Consider the following 16,969-nt stretch of genomic DNA (forward strand, 5'->3'; position numbering starts at 1 on the left):
AAATACTGAAATTAATGATTTTATTAATACTATAAATTTCATTATTTTGCAAAAAAACAATACAATTTACAATATAAATAAAAAAAAGTTATGTTTGTACTTCAGAAACAAAATACTTGTCTGATGTTTTTGCTTCATTTATTTATAAATATAAAGTGCGGGACTTCCTTGATGTTAAAAGAGCTTTTAATCATATAAGCCACAAACAAGATCTAGGTTAGTTATGTGTATTATTATTATTATAAACCTGCTGATGGTGTCTGTGTTGTTAATATTAATCAAACAATAAAATATATGTGGGAATCACTCACTGCTCTTGACTTAACAATTTTTGTAGCTTTAAAAATACTCAGTTTATTTGTAAAAAATACATACCATGCACAATACCCAGAAAAAGGTTATCTACTGATCCTGTATATGGAAATTTTACTAATTAAGTTATACAAGTTACACAAATCAATTCAGTGAATTCACCTGAAACAGGCAAGCTCTTGTGGTCCCTCCATTTGTTTTACTGCTTTTTGATCATGCGTATCATAATAAAGAGACTTGTTTTATATATTTTCCCATAAATGTGTCATACATCACTGAAAATGGTAGAATCTCAGCCACGGTTATATTTTCACAGAACGTTCTTTACAATATGTATTATTTTACAGACAGGAACATATATTACTGATTAATAAGACTATTTCTCATACATTAATTAATTAATTAATTCATTAATTCATTCAATCATTCAGTGCACTGTATATAAATTAATAGGACTTATGTGTGTTTTTTTCTTTTCTTTTTTACATAAAATACTATATCCTGAGTTTTTCTGTGAAACACTTAAATGCAGGTTAGATCATTATTTGCAATAAAGCAAGACAACAAACCATATCACACTGCTGAAGTGCAATGGCTGCCAACTAATACAGCAGTTGTAAATGAAGATAGTGAACTAATGATTTACAATGTTTGACATTACATTCTATATATACTCTACTGGATATTATGCACATAAAACATAACATAAACAAAAAATAAATACATACTATTTGTGATAAATAGTAAAAGGGTGTACAATAAATAAATAATTCACTGTTATTTTGATTAGCATTCTGAATATATAGTATAGCTGAATTGAAAATTAATTTCTTGTTTTAAATCTTAAGAATTATATTTAATTGACTATTAGTACAATTAGTTGTGTATTTGAGGGGAGGACAAATTAAAACAAAACAAAAAACTTCAAAGCAGGCTATAGTCATGGAAACAAAATGAAAATGAAGAAACAAATATACAGAAGCAATTAAATAAAAACTTGCACACAGACACCTATGGTTTCACAGAGCAACAGAAACAGAGAGTCTGCTGGAAACACACCGAGACAAACACTATATTAGTCTAATCGATGAGTCATTCACAGAGTGCCATCAATACAGTGCTTAAGAGAACCCATAAAAAAGTCTAAAGAATTACAGCACATTCCAAAAGCGCAACATAAGCCTGTAAAAGACGTGATCTCCATCAGAACAGACAACAGAGATGAGAGAAATGAGGGCGCACAGAAACCTCCGTGGCCCAATCTGCCACCTCTGTGTTTACTCTCATTAGTCAATCTAATCACCTCCAGGTTTTTAATCAGACACTGTGCAATTAAGCAGCTGCCTTCATCTTAATGAATGCGTGTCCCTCATTATTAAGCGTCAGAATTACACGCATGACCTAATAAAGTTGTTTTGGAGTGATGTTTGACCTGTGGGTCAATGGCGGCTGGAGTTTTTCAAGAGTTGCAGAAACCTCAAATGATGCAAAATGTGCCCGTTTCATAATTTTCACAAACTACTAAACGGTGACTTAATATAAAGGAAAAGAATCCTCTTCAGTGCCAATCAAAAGACTAGAAACTCAATTGACATGTTTCTGAAATCATTAAAGGCAATTCATCTGAAAAACCTCACAACGAGACAGCAAAAAAATGCAGGAAAGAAAATGACTCTAAAGGCTGTTTTGTTATTTTGTCCCCATTGGCTTCTCGTCTCAGATAGGAGATGATATCTGCTGTGCATAATATTGTGGCTCTTGCATTCATTAAACTATTAAAGGAGCGGAAATTGAAAAGGCAGCCTTTTGTGGAATATCTCATATTGTGCACAGCTCTTCCGATTGTGAACGCTGCTGCGAGTTTAGACTTCCTTTCAGTGGTTTAATACGCAACTGACATGCCAGTTTCTTTGTTCCTGGCATTCAGATCTCAACTTTACCTTATCAGATGGTGCCAAAACAGGAAAGCAGAACAAATTTTTGATCTGCAGGATTGCTGCCAATCAATTGAATCCTTTTATTTTGTGTTCCAAGGCATAAAAATGCCCTCAAAGCAAAATAATTGGTGGTCAATTTTTCCAAAACAAACAAATATGTGGGTGGAATTTGATGTGAGAGGATTTCTAGATCCCACCACGCTTCATTTTTTTATTTTTTTTTTTTCTGGCATTCTTTAGCTAGCAGTACAGTAGACTATATGAACATGCTATCAAGCATAATGTCAAAAAGGATGTGCCAACCATGACAGTTTTGGTTGATTCATCTTGATCAGCATCAGTTACATCACCTAAACCATGTATTATGTTGCATTTCCTTATAAAGATTCCGGCCAACTGGCGAGTCACTCCAATGAATTGCCAAAGGCTATTTTTACTCTCATTTGGCACTTGGCAAGCAAACCCTGCTGCACAGCTTTTTTTAAGATCTACAAAATTCTGTAAAAAAAAAAAATCACAGCCTGCAGAACAGTCCCTGTAAAAAAAAAAAGTCCTTCAGAATAATGATTTCACATGTGTGCGGCTCTTTCTCGTCTCATTATTTTCTCCTCTCATTCAGCATATATCCTTTCTTCTCGCTTTTCATCTGGTTTCACTCTTCATTTCCACTCCTTCTGCTCTGTTCAAAATTCAGCCATCTCTCTGTGTCGTCCATTACGTCACCTCATCATTCTCCAGCATTCTCATTTTTTTCGTCCTTCAAAGGTTTGGAAGCATCTTCTCTCTCTATGCTAATGGCACAGGAGGGAGCCATCACCACAGTATAATGGTTTGGACACACCTGGCTTGAACTCTAGGGAGGATATTCAAATGATGGACACACAAGCTGTTTCATTTGCAGTAGAGATACAGATACTGTACATGAAAGAATGCATGCCTTCAAAAAATAAACACAACCGACATATGGAAGAAAAAGGTCCCTGCGTGTGAATAAATGTGCCTTCTTAATGGTTTACAGAGGGATTTTATGAAAATCAAACAAGTATGGTCTTTTTAACATGGAAAACAAAAAAAAAAAAAAAAAAAAAAAACATTTTTCACCTTAGGCTGAATGAAAATTTAGCATGAATTTACAAGTAGTTTCCTGTCTACACATTATGAGAAAAAAATCTTAATGGCAAAAAATGACCAGTACCTTTTCTGTTAAGTTTATGAACATGTCCTTCAACCCTAAAGCACAACACAATGCAATGCATATTTCAAAATATGGAGTAATGATGCTGAAAATGTAACTTTAATCACAGGAATAAGAAGAAATAAACAATAAATGAATCAGAAGAAAAAAAAAAAAATGCTTGAAATTGGATAGTGGGCACTTTCCTAGTAGAAAATTTTAATAAGATCACCCACTGGCAACAGCTCTCCCTTCAAAACTCAGCATGGAATAAACTCGGACAATCTTATTAGTTGTTCTTCATGTATATTTCATTCCGAGTGGTCCTTGCTGAAAACTTTCCTTCCAAAATAAATAATGCATTTTGCCATTCAAATTATTTTGTTGGACCAGTTTGCACTTGTTGAAAAATGTCGAAATATGCCAGTAGCTACACAAAGTTTAATAAAGCTTTCCCAAACAACCTGCATGTGGATGCTAGCCGTTGTTATAGAGTCAGCTCTCCTCTGTGTCTGACCGCCCACTCCAGGAGAAATGCTGAAGTGGATTATCAATCATGAGGTGAGGAGCATGAATCATCATCATTCACCACCCGCTTTGCTCCAGAGGACGGAACTGAACAGCTTTTATGCATATTGCATTTCTATATTAATATATGATATATTTAAACACTTGTTTTGACATGTCATCATAACTTCTTACTACAATCCGACATTTGGTTCAAAATGCAATTACTCACTTGTTCAGTGTAAGGCCACTGTTCTTTGTATGTCTTTCCGATTTGTTCTTTGAGCAATGCAATTATCTAAATAATGTACTTTAAAAATCACCACATATATTTGATACAAAAAAAATGAGAGTAAACAAACCAAACCAACCAATACAAAAATCAGATTAGCAAGTTTGCTTCTTCACAGAAACAGATGTAAAGAAATGTAGCATTCCATTACTGCTCACCAATGGATCCTCTGCAGTGAATGGGTGCCGTCAGAATACCAAACAGCTAATAAAAATATTGCAGTTATCCACAACTAATCCACATGACTCCAGTCCATCAGTTAACATCCTGAGAAAAGAAAAGCTGTGTGTTTTAAAGAAACAAATCCATTTTTAACTTCAAATGTTTGCTTCTGGCAGAAATGCAAGCCCATAATACATAATAATGCTTCCTTTTTACATATATATCATTTAGCCTTTCTGAGACATCTACTAGTTTCTTCTAATTACTATATAGCACATTTAAGAATTGTCATTATGAGGTTCTACTGCAACAGTCTTACATTTACTGGACATTTTTAAATGCTTCTCCATCCCTTTTCAGTCTAATTAAAATTTCAGTGCAAATGCATAAATAAATAAATAAATTATTTTTTGTCTACATTACTAGTGTCAAATATCTCTCAGTTCCATTTATAGCTTTATCAAGATTTGTGTCGCAGAGTGACCCCATGAGGTGATCTCTAATAATAAAATGCAACTCCAGATACTTAAATCAGCAGAAAAAAACAGCATTTTTTTTTTTTTTGCACAATTGCTCAAATGTTAGAAGCATGTGTTTTATAAATAATTCTATTTTACATTTAAAATCATTTACAGAAATGCTGTATGTCCAATTATGATTCTGATGCTGTGCTTATCTCATAATTGCTGCTTCCAACTCTATTTTAATTTTGTTAGACAAGGGATTTTGATTCTGTGCTAAATTACTTAAAGCCAATGTGTGTCTTTAGAAGTGATTTTAACATTCTGATAAATAACTGCAAAGCAATTTATGTAAAGATGCAGATGCAAACACATTGATTTGCGATTGTTAAATCTTGGGAATAAAACTGCATTCACATTCAATAAGCGTCTTTAAGTATATCACTCCGATCTCAAGCTTGACACTCGAGTAAAGCTATACAATTTCCTCGTAACCTCGTGGTGGTTGAAGTGGATTTATTTCTGGATCTCTTGACTTGGGCCGAGGTCACGATACCACTCCCGATAGAGTCACCCTGTGTTTCACCCTCTTCAGCATTGGTGACATGAGGAGTTTTAAAGAGCTTTTCCTTCCTCTGCCATTTCCCTACACTCTCAGTAATAGAGGTGAAGTGAACACTTAAAAGGATTAGGCAGCGATTGCTGCAAATGCCCTAAAAGTGTGCAGCTGATTGTTTCAGGACATGCAGTGTTTTTATAAGACAGACCCCATTCAACGCTTGGCAAGATTACAAATGATGTCAGTGCCTTTACAAATGCTCTTGTCATGCCACAATTCTATAAAGGCAACCCAAATTAAAAATCCATCACAGATGATGGTAAAAAATTAATAAACAAAAACACTGACCTATCCCAGACAAAACAACCATAAAAACATTCAAATGCATAACTTTCCACCATCATAATTTCCCCTATATAATAAAACTTTCACTCTAATTTTAAAATCTTTTGTTATAAAACCCTTAGTCTGAGACTAAATGCAAAAGACAACAGCATCTGCTCAGCTTACAGCCCTCCACAACATTACCTATGTGTACTTTATATACAGAAACAGGTAAAAGAAGGGGATAATATTTGTTATTCATTTGTTTTAAATTATAATATATATATATATATATTTAGATATATAGCATATATATATATATATATATATATTATAATATATATATATATATTTTTTTTTTTTTTTTTTTTTTTTTTTAATATATATTTGCAAAAAGCCAAAAATGAATAATAGAAATGGAATGGCAAACTTTCAAGGAATTCTTCTCTAGTCCATTTGATAAGAGCACATACACACGATCTGAATATACTAATATCAGTAGGATTTGGGGTTTTATGGGTCTCTATGATATCTGTTCACAAGTGGTCAAAGGAGACAGAAAATATTAATTCCAAAGTGTCTCAGCTGACCATGTCTGAGCTGATCACCAAAAATACAATACCAGGTGGAAACAAGAGCATCAAAAAGTCCACTTCTAGTACTCTCTTTCAGTCTAGTCCAAGTCCTGTAGAAAACAATTACAGCTCCAACATCTGTAACAGTAAAGTACCTTCTCCATCATAAACTGACTCCCTTTTCCGTCTGCCAATTTAATTTCCTAACGGGCAGAGAGCAAATTATTCAGGCAGAAGCAAACCAAGATCACAAACATCGGTGCCCCTCAATACTGTGTTCTGTCCCTCTCTCTGTACCTCACTAGGTATGTTTACATGCACTAATTTTGTAAATTGTGAATCCAATCTGATTTCAGATTCTGAATGACCTGTTTATATGAACCCTAAATTTTGCACTGTTTACATGTGCATATATGTATTCTAAACAAAACTTGAGAAGATAGTCAAATTCAAGCTAAGGTGCATGTAAATGTAGCTACTATAGACTAATGACTGAACACCACCAATGGCGAGGCTATGGATGCACCACTGATATATATGACTGAGATGAAGTCCAGATGACTTGCTGGTGTTCTGTCAAGAATTTGTTGAGGATAGAATGTAGAAGAGCCAACATCACACCTCCTTCTGGAAATAAATCATTCAAGAACATCATAACCTCACACAAGAGTACAACATCACTGCGATGATCTGGAAAGCCAGACAGAGAAAGCTCTTTCTGAGGCAACAGAAAACGCTCCATCATCCTGCTTCACTTTTACCGATCCATCATTGAGAGCCTCATCCATCACAGTCTGGTTTCCTTCTGCCTCCTGCTCCAGGACCAGCATATAGCGGGTGAGCCACTCTGCTGGAAAGATCAGCGGCTGTCACCTACCATCACCCTGAGAGGCTCAAACAGGCCGTACCGAATCACCTTGGACTTGTCACATCCTTGTCATTATCTTTTCACCTGACTCTCCAATGGTACATGATGGAAGTCTATATGAACAAGGACCTCCTGTCACCAGGAAAGCTTCCTCCCTGAAGCCCTTTATGTCACTTTTAGGTTATTTCAGGTCAGGGCAAACTGAGATGAGGCACTTGTTTTCAGTGACTGTCTAACAATGGAGATACATCTTACTGTAGATTACCTGCAATTTTAGTCAGAATCACATGAATGTTTTTGAATGAATGTTCATGTGCATTTCTGAATGAAGTTCAGATGTCCTGGACACCATTTACAAATGTGTTTTTTTGTTTTGTTTTTCAGATTGACCAAGACAGATCTTAATAACAGGTGTAAACAGGGCTTTAGACACATTGCCCCTTGCTGTAGCAAAGAGTACTTATTATTGAAATAATACACTTTAAAAACATATACTTTTACGTCTGTCGTTTACACTACTCCAGCATTTTGGAGGTCGAAAACAGAGACCTTTGAAAACGCTGCATACCCCGCATTAGTTTGAAAACTCTATGGTTGCATTTCAGTGTAAACGGAGCAAAACAGAGATTTTTGAAAGCGATGGCGTGGCTGCCGACATTCGCTCTGCGTATCCTTAATGAGCGTGTAAACAATAACATCATGCTTATTGTTTTACCCACAGATATGTATAGGTAGATTACCCATTTGACCGCTCCAAGCACGTAGATGCGTCCACCATCTAAATAACAGGTCATCTACCTATACAAATCTATGGTTGTACCAGCATAAAGGGTCATCCCTTACCAAAAAGTAGTATACTTCAAGTTTATTTTATTAAGTATACTTAAGTAAAGTTCAAGTATATTTAGACTTTTTGTAAGTATAAGTCAAGTATACTTAAATGTCATTTTAAGTATATTTCTGAGAAGTACATAAAGCCCATTTCTGAGAAGTACATAAAAAGTAAGCATACTTTCCTATTTTTAGTTTAAAAGAAGTATACTAATAGCACACTTGAATAAACTTCTTTTTCATAAGGGATGTTACATGCGTTTTCAGTTGTGTATGGAATGAGATCATTTCTAAAAAAGAAGTGAAAACGCCAGTGTAGACAAGGATCATTATAATTTTAAAAATGCCATTTTAAAATGAAAACACACTAGTGTAAACAGGGACTTAATGTAATATCAAACAATAAAGCTAATATATAATATATAATCAAGTACTTTCATTAAAGGGATAGTTCACATGAAATTAAAATGTTCTCATTAATTACTCGCCCTCACGTTATTCCAAACCTGTAAGACCTTCGTTCATCTTCGAAATACAAATTAAGATATTTTATTGAAATCCGAGTGCTTTCTGACCTTGTATAGACAGCAACAGAACTACCACGTTAAAGGCCCAGAAAGGTAGTAAGGACATTGTTAAAATAGTCCATGTGACATCAGTGGCCCAACCTTAATTTTATGAAGCTTCAATAATAGTTTTTTATGCACAAAGGAAACAAAAATAACTTTATCTAACAATTTCTTCTCTTCTGTGTCAGTCTTTAACATGTGTTCACAACAGCTGACACAGGAGCTAGCATTTGGAATGACAAGAGGATGAGTAAAGGCCATTGCACACTGAGTCTGAAATGTTGAAAAATGAATAAGCACTGACGCACACTGAGTTCACAGAAATTGTCTTCTTTTTAATATGTGGCTCTAGTATTGCTAGCAAAGCATCAGACGGAGCCTCTGACATCCTGAAGTAAACTTTGAATCGCCCGTGATAATCACGCTGCTCTTTAATAATGAGGGGGAACTCACCTTCCTCTCTAGATCTCAGGATTGGATGGACCCAATATTTCCTTTCTTTTTCTATTTTTAAGAAGCGAGAGGACAACAAAATCATCCTAACTGCTTGAAGACTTTCGTGCATGGCAAAATTTTAGGATGACAAATATGAAAAATGCATACGAAAATTTCGGACCCAGTGAGCAAGGACCTTAATGATAGAATTTACATTTTTGGGTGAACTATCCCTTTAAGTAGGCTACACTTACGTGGCCTTTTATTTCATTAACAGTACATGATCTGCAAGTACAAGTGTTATTTTTTTTATATACTTATGAGATTTAAAGTACACTATTGCACATTCAATACAATTAGCACACTTCTTTTTCGCTACTTTTTAGTTTATTTTTCACGATTCCATTTTTCTTTTTGACATCCATGATGACATAAGAACTAATCATTTTAATGGCAAATTTGACATTTGACAGTATTATGTTTCATTACAAAAGAAAAGAATGATTAGGACATTCTTCAAAATTTGACCTTTTATGTTCCCCAGAAGAAATGGCTTTGTAACGACTCGAGCGTTAATGAAAGATAAGAGCATTTTCATTTTGGGGTGAACTATTCTTTTAAAGCACTGCAGCTGATCAGACTGCAAGATCAGTGTCAGACTTTTATTCCTAATAAATGTGTGAGTGATCAAGGCCCATCATGCTGTGCATCAGCTCATAATCCATCAACCCAAAGTCAATTTACCTCATCAAATTACCACATCTATGAGCACATCGCACCCCAAAAAAGCCATTAAACGCATTTTCTTGTTTTAATTTCCTTCCTTTTAATCTGCACATGTAACACGAGACAAACTCATATGCCTGTAATGAGATGAATTTGCCAGAATGCTGTTCTCCTGGAATGAGAGCTTGATAGTCTCAGTGCAGGATGCCAATATGACTCAACAGTCTTCACTTGTGCCATGTTTCAGATAGTTTGAGCTCAGTAAGTCATCAAACAGGCCAAATTTAGAGGATATGTGATTATGGCTACTCACCATGCAGCCAGTCGAGTCCATCCTTCTGTCTGAAACACACTTAAAGTTTTTCCGGCATCCGCCGTTGTCTTTAGAGCAATCCCTCACTGGACCAAATGACGCGAGCAGATCATCCACCCGTCTCGATACATGTGGACTTATGGCCATCGTTCCCTAAAAGAAGAAACTACAGAGATAGACAGATTAATATCAATTATTCATCGATAGATTAAATATCAGTACGCAAAAACATTTTACGATTTTCCGGCGTTCAAGCGGGATGACGGCTCCAGTTTACTTAGCGTTGTGTTTCTTGGTCCAGAGCCTATATTTTTTTTGTTTGTTTTTTCATGCTTTTGAAAAGGGCTAGTGATGAGGAGCTTTTCTAGGCCGCAGGGCGCCAGCATCCAACTTCCTTTTACACAGCATACAACATCGCCGGTATGATCAGGCATACACATAGAAAAGTTAACAAAAGGACATTTGTTCTGCCAAGTATTTTTGAAGCTTACTTGAAAGATTGAGGATGATTCCCACAAAATATTTTCTGCAAGCTTTTTTCAGGATAAATTAAAATATTTATATATTTTTTAATTTTTTACCAAAGATTGAGGATGATTCCCACAAAATATTTTCTGCAAGCTTTTTTCAGGAATAAATTAAAATATATATATATTTTTAATTTCCATAATTCACAATTTATGTATACAGTGCAACGTCAAAAACTGTGAGAAAAAATAAATAAATAAATGTGACATTTGTTTATATATATATATATATATATATTAGATATATATATATAATATATATATATATATATATATATATATACATTCGATAGATATATATAGGATATATATATATAATATATATATATAATATATATATCTATATATATATCAATATATCCAATAACACCTTAAACACTAAATAAAAAAAAAAAACAATGGATTTATTAAACAGAACAGAAAAAAAAAATACATTAAAATAATCTGATTTTGTCGATTGTGGTGATTGAAGGAAGCCAACATGACCAATTATCAGTTCCTGTGTCAGGTATGTACATAAATACCAATGACCATTGCAAACTCCTATAAAAACGTTTCCTCAGTGAGTTACTATTATAAAACACTTGCCAGACATTCAAGCATACTCAAATGTACTCATGCAAAAAGCTATCAAGGAGCACACATACACGGTTCGTTTATTTGCACATTAATAATGGATTCTGACATCTAATATTGTAAGATTGCTGTGTGTCAATGTAATCGTCTTCACCTCCATTACAATCGCCATCCATCAAAAATAGGGCCTTTCGCACTGCAGGAACCTTTTCATAGTACCAGAACTAATTGTGGAACTACCCACTTTTGGGCGTTTTCGCACCACTGGAACTGTGTGCGATTTTAGTAACAAAATGCCTTTTTCCGAGAAACCAAATTAGCTCGCTACTCCTGGAGGCAGGGCTCTATAGATGGCAGCACAACTGTTACTACCCGTGACGTAACTATAAATTAATTGGCCAGAAGTGTTCGAAAACGCCCTCACCCACCATGATTTAAAATGCTGTGTAAACATACTGTAAACATTATGTCAACTTGAACAGCAATAGATGGAAGGACGCTGAAGTGCAGGCACTTGTAGCAAATGTAGCACTGCCAGTTGTCGTTAAAGAATCTTAGTCTTCCTTTCCATTCCTTCAATCGCTTTACGTATACATCGACATCCCATATCTATTATTGTGAAACCCGCGAGACACAACAAAAACACAGCTGGGATCACAGCGTCCTCCTTCCTCCTGTTGTTAATGTTGTTCTTCTTTGTTATTACACGGCTCTGTGGAATACTTGATTCTGATTGGTCAGTCGCAACATTCCGAGGTATGTTATCCCTGGATAACAACCTGTAAAAGGCTAATAATACCAGGCTCTTCCCTGTGTAACAGCAGTCGGCGCTGTACTCTTGCTATTTTTGTTCTTGGTGGAAGCTTTCCGTTTGTTTAGCTAATAAAATTAAAACTCGATTCAAAATGGTGTACAATTGTTTAATTATGTCATCCTGGTACCACAGACTCTCTGACATTTCATACAAACCGCATCCTCCTCCATTTTGCTAAGATTTTCGTCTTAATTATTTTATTGCCTTAACTATTTTGTGGTGAAATGTTGTGTAATAAGTGGTTTACCTGCACCGTTTCCCTTAAATGTCCGTTTTAGTTTGAACTTACCGCTTGCTCGCAACTGCTGTCTTCACGGAAGCTTTGTGTTCAGATATTTCCACTCAAATCAATATTTCGCATCTAATTACTTATTTATGTGGCAAGTAGCCGTGTAATAAGCAGGATAATGTACATCCAGTCGGTTGTTCACGCAGAATAAACCCAGAAAGTCATCAGTAACCAGAACCAATACTCAATTAGCAAAAATCAAAAAAAGTTAAAATGGTTTCAAATATCTTAAAACAAAGTCATTAAATCTTGGGCACAAGAAAGGCCCTAATGTTACTGTTAGATACTGGTTTGCTTTATTCAACCCATACAGACTAGTCCTGACTTCATATTCCTTATTAATAGAGATATGTTTGTTCACCAAACACTGCACAAGTTAAAGTTGTGTATGATTTTGAATGCACATTAATGCTAACCCTCCTGGAACTCACAGAGATTGCATTGCAGCACCTGCAGTTTGGGAAAAATAAACAAACAAATAAATAAATAAATATTTTTTGTATGGAAGTCTATGAGAACAGTCTGGGAAATTCTCAGCCAAAGTGAAATTGCCCAAAAGGGGGTGGTACTCCACAGAACCAATATCCAGAGACAGAACAAACAGTCTAGAATGGTGACAGTTGAGGTTAAATGAGGCTGCATTTGTTTGATCAGACTGAAAAAAAAAAAAAAAAAATGAAATGTTATTACAAATTAAAGCAACTTTTTTTCTGTGTGAATATATTGTAAAGTGTATGTGATCAAAGCTGATTTTTCAGCAACATTACTCCAGTCTTCAGTGTCACATGATCCTTCAGAAATTATTCTAATATGCTGATTTGCTGCTCAAGAAACATTTCTTGGAACGAACGAATGAATGAACGGACGAATGTGTGCAGTGTACAGATGTAAAAATATTTACATTGCAGAAACTGTCCATACATTAATATTGCACATATGAGTCAAGGCAGGGTTATTTGTATAGCGCTTTTCACAGTACACATCTTTTCAAAGCAGCTTGGCATACTGAATTATGATATTATAATATGTATTGGTTACTGTGACACATTAATTGATACATGAATGTGCTTTCAGACATTAAAAAAGTAGGATGTATACATTTGCAGTTTACTTATAAATACTAATTAGATCATACAGAACATGCAGTGCAAAAATAATGACTTCTGAGTGAGGACAAAATGAGCAGCACCTTCAGCTAACACCTATAATGTCCTCCTCTGTCCTCGGCACAACAACATTTATTCTGAGTGCAGGACATAATTGAAACAGGTGTCTGTTTTGTGGCAGAGACAAACATAGAATTTGTCACTATCCATCATTATTTTTGCAATGAGGATGGAGCTAAAAAAGCACAAGGTCACAGAAATACTGTGTGCTTTGCTGTTGCCATGACACCAGGCAAACATCTGTGGTGATCTATTATGATGTTCTGTGAAGAAAAGAAAAAAAATGAATGCAGAAGAGATTGAACTACAAAACAAACAGTTTGTCCTGAGCAGTTCAACTGCCTGCTGTTCTTCAGAAAAATCCTCCAGCTCCTGCACATTCTTTGGTTTTCCAGCATCTTCTGCATATTTGATCCCTTTCCAACATTGACTGTATGATTTTGAGATCCATATTTTCACACTGAGGACAATTGAGGGACTCATGCATAACTACAAAAGGTGAAAACATATACTATTAATATGAAAACATGTACTGTTAACTATGAAAATTATCTTAATACTAACTACTTGTTTATTAGCAAGCATATCAATTAACATAAACACATTAAAAAACAAAATAATGCCTTATTTATCATTCATTTTTTAGATCCCCTAATGTTACCCCATACCTAAACTTAACAACTACCTTACTATTAATATGCAGAAAAAAATGGATGTTTACTGAGGCAAAAATTGTAGTTAATAACAGTTAAAATTAACATCATATATATATATATATATATAATATATATATAATATATATATATATATATATATATATATATATATAACATATATATATATATATACACTCTCAAAAAATGTACTACCATGTGCATTTTTGGTAAACTGATATGTACCATTTAGGGATTTTAGCTTTGTACCTGCCCCTGTGGCAGCTTTGTACCCTTTTGTTCTGAGGATTTAAACATATGACAATATCTGAATGTTTACAGTATGACAATTTGGAGGGAAAAATGTTCTTTGTCTTGGAAGTAATGTCAATTATTTTATTTTTTATTTTTGGATGAAATCAATGTGACCTGGATATGATTTCATGAGATTCATTGACAAATTATTTAGGGTGATCATTTGAGTGTTCATGTGTGTCTTCAGCTGGCCACAGTGGCATGTGTGTACAGTACATAATAAGTGCATTCCTGGCCGGCTTTGTGGAGCAGGTGGACGTCTGTAGCCGTGACAGTCGCTGGGGTGATTATTAGCGGTCCTCACAGGCCAAAGCGTCCAAACTTCCCCTAACAAGATGGAACATGATTTCCCATGGCAAGGGCGCAGGCATTGCCCACAGCCTGCCTGCTCGCATTACATGTCAGCCTAACAAGCTCTGCAGACAAACTCACAGCAGCATTACAGCTGCGGCTGCGACTGACACCAGCATTAACACAAAGCAATTACAGCTCATTTAAAAAACAATAGGGTCCATGAATGAAATAATGACTGTATAATGCATAATTGCTAATCACTATGCCATTTCATATGAACTAATTAAAAGGGTTACTCTCACAAAATCTGAAAAAAAAAAGTCAGCAAAAACAATATATATATGAAATTTTGAGTATACATCGTGCAATTTATTTATTTATATTTTCATATGTTACATTATTGATGTAGTGCATCCCTTTTTATACTTAGGTTGAATTTGAACAACATTATTGGTACAAATTAAAATACTCCTAATTAATATTTTACTAAAAAATAGTTTTATACCAGTTAAGGACATAACTTTTCTTATTACGGTTAATTATTATTATTATTATTATTATTATTATTATTATTATTATTATTAATTATTATATTTTACAGTAATAACTAAGTACAATGTTATTTTAGTATTATTGAGATACTGTTACAGCTTAAGTCATTGTTGTAGTGTTTTTGTCACTTGTATTAGTTTTTGATGTTTTTAAATGTCTGTATAATTTTTATGCATTTTTATTTAAGTTAATTACATTGTAGTACATAAAGCTGAACTAAATGAAAACGATAAATGTTGCTTTGTAAACTAGTTTGTTTTTATATTTTATTTAAGTTTTCAGTCTTTAGTATCTTTATACTAAATTTGATTTACTTATTTTTTTGTTCTCTATAATAACCCTAAATAGAATCACTATTTGGAATACACACACACACACACACACACACACACACACACACACACACCACACAACACATACACATATATATATATATATATATATATATATATAAAATCAAAGAACCATTTTTGCATTGCCGCCTCAGTGGATATGAAACAGGTAAAATATTATTATCTGTATAATTCCTTTGAAATTTTGCTGATTCAATCAGAGGCCGCAGTGGCACTAGATGAAAGCCATTTGTCTTGTGATGCATTGGAGGATGATATTGCTGTGGCATTTCATAACTGTGCCCGCTATTGACAGTTTTAATCATTCTCACCCACCCCGTTCCTGTGATGTCTTAATTGAATTCGTCTCTGACAGCTTGTGAGCAGCAACATCGCAACAATTCAGATTGCATTCTAATGCACACAAGCTAAAACAAACACCTGCCAAGAGACCTGTAAAAATGAAAGAATTGCTTTTTCCCATCGTCTGGACCTCAGGAGAAATGTGAGCTTTATGTGAGTGGGTTGAAAGGGGTGATGGATGATTGTAAGCCCATACCGCATGCAGAGAGCAGAGCTCTGCAGAGCCGTTTTGTAATTAATGTGAAGTCTGAATTATTGATGGATGCCGGCGGGCCAGATCTGCGGCCCCTTCCTGAAAGGTGGGAGGCTGAGAGTGACAGGAGTCGAGGGTCACATTCACCCGACTAGAGATTCACCTACCTGGACCTCACATCAGTATACGTCTTCCTACACATAAACCACCACTGCACTGCAAAGCTATGGCGAGAATGTCGAAAAGTTGAGAAAGGCACAAAAAAAAAAAAAAAAAAAAAAAAAAAAAAACAGCCATTCACTATGAGGTGAAGACATCTACCAGATGTGCTTCAAAGTCTGCTGATAGATTTTTTAGGTGGATTTAGTCCTTTAATCACATTAAATATTGTTATATTGAACCTCAACAACAGCTGCAAGAACTTTTTTTTTTTTTTTTTTTTTTTTTTGCATAGATGGAGACAGTGAAAGTCTTTAGTATCTGGAGTTTCAGTTGAAATAAACCTTCAACTCAATTGTGTCTCTTTGCATAATGAACATCACAAGCATTTACCCTTGATAATGTAAAATAAATAAATAATAAAAAAAGTACAACATTTACAACATACAAAAACTCTATTTAAGTCTTTCTACTTAAAAACTTTGCATAATTCAATAATTTCAAACAAAAATCCAACACTGTTAAAAAAATGCTAAAATATTAAGATATAAAGATTATTGCAGATTTTTACAAGAAAACACTATTTTAGTCCTCATACTTTAAAATTTCATGTTTAATTCAATGTTTTACATGCCATTTCTTTTTAATTCTTTGTGAAATTTACAAGAGACATCTGAGTGAATTTTTTTTT

The 16,969-nt window shown here is 34.5% G+C and overlaps 1 protein-coding gene across 1 annotated transcript in view; it reads right to left on the reverse strand.

The window, feature by feature from the left end:
- Positions 1 to 16,969, reverse strand: part of LOC109081198 (astrotactin-2-like) — a 418,824-nt gene that overhangs the window by 150,053 nt on the left and 251,802 nt on the right. Inside the window, 1 exon segment of the mRNA XM_042723440.1 lies at positions 10,046 to 10,198. Within this exon segment, the coding sequence (XP_042579374.1) occupies positions 10,046 to 10,198 (153 nt within the window).

The sequence above is a fragment of the Cyprinus carpio genome, chromosome B5 (genome assembly GCF_018340385.1).
Source record: "Cyprinus carpio isolate SPL01 chromosome B5, ASM1834038v1, whole genome shotgun sequence".
Taxonomy (NCBI): Eukaryota; Metazoa; Chordata; class Actinopteri; order Cypriniformes; family Cyprinidae; genus Cyprinus; species Cyprinus carpio.